Source organism: Rhamphochromis longiceps, linkage group LG9 (assembly GCF_057381845.1).
Source record: "Rhamphochromis longiceps isolate RC_006_pf linkage group LG9, R_longiceps_female_GT1.1, whole genome shotgun sequence".
Lineage (NCBI taxonomy): Eukaryota > Metazoa > Chordata > Actinopteri > Cichliformes > Cichlidae > Rhamphochromis > Rhamphochromis longiceps.
Window position 1 is genome coordinate 21,340,432 of NC_140565.1, and position 6,348 is coordinate 21,346,779.

A 6,348-nucleotide genomic window follows, 5' to 3' on the forward strand; every position below is an offset into this window, starting at 1 on the left:
AAATCCGACATGTTACACAGGCAGTGGCAGCTAATGGCATTATGATCTATATTACCAGCTGAGGCTCCTGTAGCATTGCCTGTGGGAGTAAAGTCGACAGTCTAATTTAACAGCTTTCAACTTCCTTCATCTTGAGGTGACTATAAACTACAAATTTACTCTTACTTTTCATCAAGTTCCAGCCACCATATGTCACGCCTTAATTGTCCTTTCAGGATGTTTTACCTTTTTATATGGCATGTTTTTGGGGGCTTTGGTCTTTATTCCCACATAGAATTATCAAATCTTATTATGGTATCCCGTGGATATGGGATTATAGGGAATCTCAAGTCCGCTTATAATGTATATGCTGCATAGTAGCAGTTTGTAAGAGGAGCATGTACATTGAGAGGTACAACCAAGTGGCAACCTCTAGTCCATGCATCACAGATATTTCTAAACATAGTCCCATGTTTAGAAATATCTGTGATGCATGGACTAGAGGTTGCCAAGTCCTGATTGGAGACACCACCAAAGGTGGGTGAGAACAATAGGGCTAGGGTCTTCTTCAAGACAGGCAACCACCTGCTGGACAGGGACACATACTGATGGTTGATGAAGAGTAGAAGACCAACGTTTTGATAGAGGTGGCAATCACAGAGGACAGCAACATCAGGAAAAAACAGCATGAGAAAAGAGGCAAGTACCAGGAGCTGAGAGATGTGAAGTCCAATAGGACTCCAATAAGAATTGAGTGGTTCCAGCAGATTCCTGGCACAACATCAGAGGGTTAGGGTTAGGGGGTTAGTCTAGCAAAATATCCATCCATCCATCCTCTTCTCCTTATCCTTTGTCAGGGCTGCTAGGGGGCTGGGCCTATCTCACCTACCATAGGGCGAGAGGTGGGGTACACCCCGGACAGGTTGTCATTCTGTGGCAGTGCTAACACAGAGAGACAGACAACCATTTGCACTCACATTCACACCTGTGGGCAATTTAGAATATACCAGGAGCTGAAAAGAGATAAAGAGATAAAGCACAGTGTGTGAAATATACTGTAATTACATAAATTGCTTTATATATTGTGCAGTAAAAGTGATACATGTTCAAAATGTCTGTAAAGAAGAGAATAAGAATAACCTGGTTGCACTTTAATATTTCTTGCATCTCTCCATAACTAAGTCGCATAGGAAATTCAAATGCTGCTCTTAAAGTGGATGGGGGTTTTAATCTAATGAAAATGATGATGATGAATGACAGACGCGCTTCTCTTTTCCCTGAGGGATGATGACTATGAGCGAGCCTAGGTGGGAAGGACTCTCGAGGAGGAGAATGAGGAAGAGTAACCGCTGGCTGTGACAGTGACAGTTGCTCCTCTCCTCCATCCCCTCCTTCAACTTCATCATCAGCACCAGCATCATCATCACCCGCCTCGGCAACAGCAGCTTCAGCTTCATCAGAGGCAGAAGGAGTGTCCGTCGAGAGAGTGGAGAACGAAAAACCTAAGCAGCACGCATCTTTTTTTAAAAAGAAAAAAAAAGAAAAAAGAAAAGGTGCTCCACTTGAGACGGAAGATGGAGAAATGGCAGTTGCAGATGAGCGAATGTAAGGACCAAGAAATTCGACAAAATCTTCTTTTATGACAAAAACCCGGATCCGTGCAACAGTAGGAACTATTTAAGGAACAAAAAGGTAAGACGTTCACCGATAACATGTTTTCCTCTCTCTACGCTAAGTTGGCGCTATAATGGCTCACATAGGAGCTTGTCAAAATACAGGTATCTAAATATACATTTAACCAGATTTCAACGAGATTGAATGACATGAAAAAAATGTGGCATTTAAGATAGTCTACTATCTTAAATAATTATCGGTTTGAAAACACGTTCTTATTAAATTTTTTCGTACATCGGTGGAAAATAAATCGCTTTAATTGGTTTGGCCAGCTAAAAATACGATGTTAAGTAATGAATGTCCTGTAGGTGTTAGAAAGCATTGTTTTAGGCTTTAGGCTTTTTAATACCTTATATACGTGTGACTTGTGTTAATTATCAGTAATGAAGTTATATTCATCTATATTTCAAAAAGGAGGAGCAAGAGGAAGAGAGACGACAAACAAGAGTACCTATCTGCCCCCTTGTGGTTTTGATGTGCTGTGTATTGCCCAAATGAATGCTGCAGTAGCCATAAATTTTAGAGTTAAGAAAAAACAAACAAACATCAGAGGCACTACTTCATACTCACAGTATATATAAATATATTTAGGCTTTACACTTTGAAAATTATATTTTATAATGAATATTAATAATCAGTAAGGCTACTGAAGCTAAATCCTTGCGCTGTATAAAACAAAGTAGAAAAGGTTCAAACTCTTCCCCTCCATTTAACCCTTTCACACACACCGACATAGCTACAGGATTTGCTTATTTATGGTGTGCAGTTCCATTCAGCTCATAAGTGGCCCACATTCATATATCATCCCCTGGTGGATCCCTGTTATGTAATTTCATCCCCATCAGACTGCATCAGCCTCACAATGTTTGCTGCTTGGCTTTTATGAGCTCACACGGGATATACACAGCCTATATACACAGAGGCAATGTAACACAAGTGTAAATCTAGGAAGGGTAAAAGGTAACAGCGACGAGGTAACGTGAGAGATTTTTGTTGTGTGTCAGCACATGTGTATTTTGGATACATGTGAGTGTGGCGGTTTGGATACTGAGAGATAAATTATGCAAACCTCTAAACTAAGTCCAAATATTTGACAGCACTTTGGTTGCTGTTACACTGTAATGGATTTCACTTCATTTTTCAGATTGCCCCATTTGACGCCCATACAACATGGATATATCTTCATCTTCGCTTCAGTACGGATCAAAAAAGCGGGTCAAGATTCACCCCAACACAGTGACGGTGAAATATGCCACTCACTTCCCTCAGCCTGGAGATGAGGGCTATGACGATGCACCCTCTTTTGAGGACTTTGGCGCCTTTGCTGAAGCCAATGTGGGGAAGAGACTGGTGTCAGATAGCAAAGGTGGCAGGACTTTCTTTGGAACCATGGAAACCCAACCTAAGCAGCCAAGTGTGCAAAGAGACAAGGGCGTTGAGGGGCAGCTGGCCAGCTTTGGCGAGGCGAATGTGTTGGCCTCCAGGGTGACCTGGATGGCCTTGTTTGGGGCAGCAGTAGCTCATGGCTGTGTGGCATTGATTACTCGTTTAGCAGCTGACCGTTCTAAAGTTCCTTCTCTTGAGCTACTATTCATCCGCTCGGTGATCCAAGTGCTGTCCATCCTGGTGGTCTTCTACTACCACGAAGCCCCCTTTGGCCCCAAGGGCTATCGACTGCGTCTCTTCTTTTACGGTGTCTGCAACGTAATCTCAATCACCTGCGCTTACACATCCTTTGCCATAGTACCACCTAGCAATGGCACTATCATGTGGCGTGCCTCCACCACAGTCTTCAGTGCAGTTCTAGCCTTCCTGCTGCTGGATGAGAGGCTGGGCTATACTGATGTAGTCACAGTGGTAGGAAGCGTGTTTGGCTTGTGCCTGGTTATGGTGCCAAATGTAGCAGATGAGGAGAAGTCCAGGCTGGGGTTTTGGAAGGAGGCCTTTGGCTACACAATGACAGTGATGGCCGGCATGACTGCTGCCCTCTCCATGATCGTCTACAGGGCCATTAAGGAGCGGGTCAGCATGTGGACCGCACTCTTTACCTTCGGCTGGACGGGCACAGTTTGGGGCGCCTCCACCATGTTTATCATGCAGGAGCCCATCATTCCTCTGGATGCGGAGACCTGGGGCTATTTAATTGGGATTTGTATCTGCTCCACTGTGGCATTTCTCGGAGTCTACTATGCTCTAAATAAGTTTCATCCAGCCTTAGTGAGCACCGTGCAGCACCTGGAGATTGTGGTTGCCATGTTTCTCCAGCTCATCGTTCTGAGGATGATCCCCTCTGTCTATGACGTCATCGGGGGCCTAGTCATCATGATTAGTGTGTTTACTCTGACTGGAGTCAAGCTGTACAGGGTGAGCAGAGCCATTCGGCAGGATTACCAAGAGATCCTGGACTCACCCATCAAATGAATTTAGATGTCAGTCTAATTGTTTACAATGTTGCTTGGTTGTACAATTCAAAGAATGTCTGGGTCGTCATCTGATGATTTTGTATTGTTGTGTTGTCAAATGAGTGCCAGTTGTGTAACTAATAAAAAAAATGGTGTCTTAATATTTGTGTGGGAAATAATAATAAAAAAAAGGCAGATATAACATGGTGACGACTTTGCCCCCAGTAGTATTGCTTTAATGTCTAATCAGTTGTGTGACTGGCCAAAATGTTGGGCATGAAAATGATCTGTTTAGTTTGTGTGCTTTACCACGCTCCAAGATTTGAAATCAAATTGACCCCGTGGGATCTGGTCTTGTGAATGTCAATGTAAAATCAGCAAAGATGTATCTCTGTAAATGTCAGCCCAGAGATGGGTCACGCTACATAAAAGGAATAAAATAAGAACTTTAGAAACAGCCCAACCTTTTATAAAAAACAAAACAAAAACAAAAAAACAACTGGTATTTATTTGTGTGGCTCCTAAGCTGTTGCTTTCCAAGACAGTATAATTTCTTCAAAGAAACAATTACAGATGAGCCAGCGAAGCTACAAAGTAGAATATAATGTCCTTTATGTGATAGGCTGCAGGCTGTGGCATTATGTGATATTGTTCTTATTAAATCTAAATTGAACACCACAAACAGACTCCAAATTTACTGGAGGCCAAATGTGACTTTGAAAAATAAAAGGTCTTGTCTATAATTCCTTATATTTTGTGCACAAACTGTTGTTTTGTTGTTGCTGCTCCCTATCACGTATGCTCTGGCCCCGTCGCCTAGTTGATACTTAACACTGGCGATTATAACCCTGGATTTTGCTTCTGTTTACTGTCAGATGCATATCAAACTAATGCCCAGAGGCAGGTGCACTGTATTGAATTAGAGTTGCCTTTTGACAGCGTGAGACCATTTGCTTTTTCTGTAGTGGGTGATTCAGTGTCTCACCAGTGACGTCTCCTTTTCTCTGTTGGGAAAAACCAAGACCACTTGAGCTCTACGTTTCCCCAAGGCAAAGCAAAAGCAATGGAATGAAATAAGAACAAAATGAGGATGCAGAGTGGATGAAAAGAGGGGATGATGCTTGCTCACAGCTGACACAAACGCATGATTCACTGATAGCCCAGCAGGTGGCATTCAGGATCCACTTCATTTAGACTGCTAGAGCTAGGAAATTATTTTACTTCAGAAAGCCAGGAAGCGAATGTTTTGTGTATGCAGTAGAAATGGAAGCATATTGATGGAGCAAATTGATCTGAGACTGTGCACAGCTGATGACAATCTATTGAATAATAACCTTATTTGCACACAAATAGGTAATAAATGTCATGGGACCAGTAATATACCCTTATTACAGCAACAATATAAGCAGTAAATCAAATCCGCCTGTGTAATAACAGTCTACTACTATTGAATAATACAAAATGACTAAAACAACAAGCTAGATCCATTTGCAGAGAAAATGTGGACAAAATCTTTCTCAAGCTAATAAGAAAGTGACTCAAAACACATTCCACCATGCCATATTTTATTTTAAACAGTCCAATTTATATTAAAAAGTGAATAGAAGTATTAGATGGAGTTTATAATCCACTATACATGCAGTATTATAGTCTAGTTTTGGGTGCAGATCACAGAATACATGTAGGGCAGGCCCATCTGTTTGAGCAGGAAACAGATTGCATCCTGCAGCGAGTTGCACAGCCTTCCAAATTACTCTGCAAGTATCTTCACCACAGAGACGTTTAATAGATGTATCATCATTTCACATGTGGAGCCCGAATGGGATTGGATGACGAGTTATTTTATGTAGATTCGTTTTGTGTATCGCACGGTTGGTGATGACTGGGCATTTCTTTGAAATGCTTATTAATGCTGAGAAAACTACAGTTGTCATATACTAAAAACACGTAGGCAGCATTTAACGCGATGCTTGCTGAAGGGCAAGCTTGCACTTTTTATGTATTTTATTTTAGCAAGTATAGTACAGAACATCAATTTCTTACTAGCCTAAATTATAGTTTGGGTCTTGTGCTAAAGTCCCACTCCCTACGTATCTTTCTTTTAGATACCAAAACATTAAACAGTACGTGATGCGATAACCAGACTCACTTTCATCTCTCTTTTCATACACACGTCTATCAATGGTAGAGATTCGATCGATTCTTTACCCTCACAGAGACGAAAACATGACGAATGCTTAGGGGAAAGCAAAGCACCAGCAGCTGCAGTGAGATTAACGGACAGTGTCTTTGT

At 41.8% G+C, this 6,348-nt stretch overlaps 1 protein-coding gene across 1 annotated transcript; it reads left to right on the plus strand.

The window, feature by feature from the left end:
* The first annotated feature begins 1,156 nt into the window (after nt 1-1,156).
* slc35g2b (solute carrier family 35 member G2b) lies at nt 1,157-4,723 on the plus strand. Its single transcript, XM_085417792.1, has 2 exons — nt 1,157-1,671; nt 2,798-4,723. The coding sequence occupies exon 2, from the start codon at nt 2,824-2,826 to the stop codon at nt 4,072-4,074; it is 1,251 nt and encodes a 416-aa protein (XP_085273918.1). The 5' UTR covers nt 1,157-1,671; nt 2,798-2,823; the 3' UTR covers nt 4,075-4,723.
* Nucleotides 4,724-6,348: the final 1,625 nt, after the last annotated feature.

Bases quoted from the DNA above. Each gene is read 5' to 3' on its own strand.
- slc35g2b (XM_085417792.1), top strand. From the start codon at position 2,824: ATGGATATATCTTCATCTTCGCTTCAGTACGGATCAAAAAAGCGGGTC.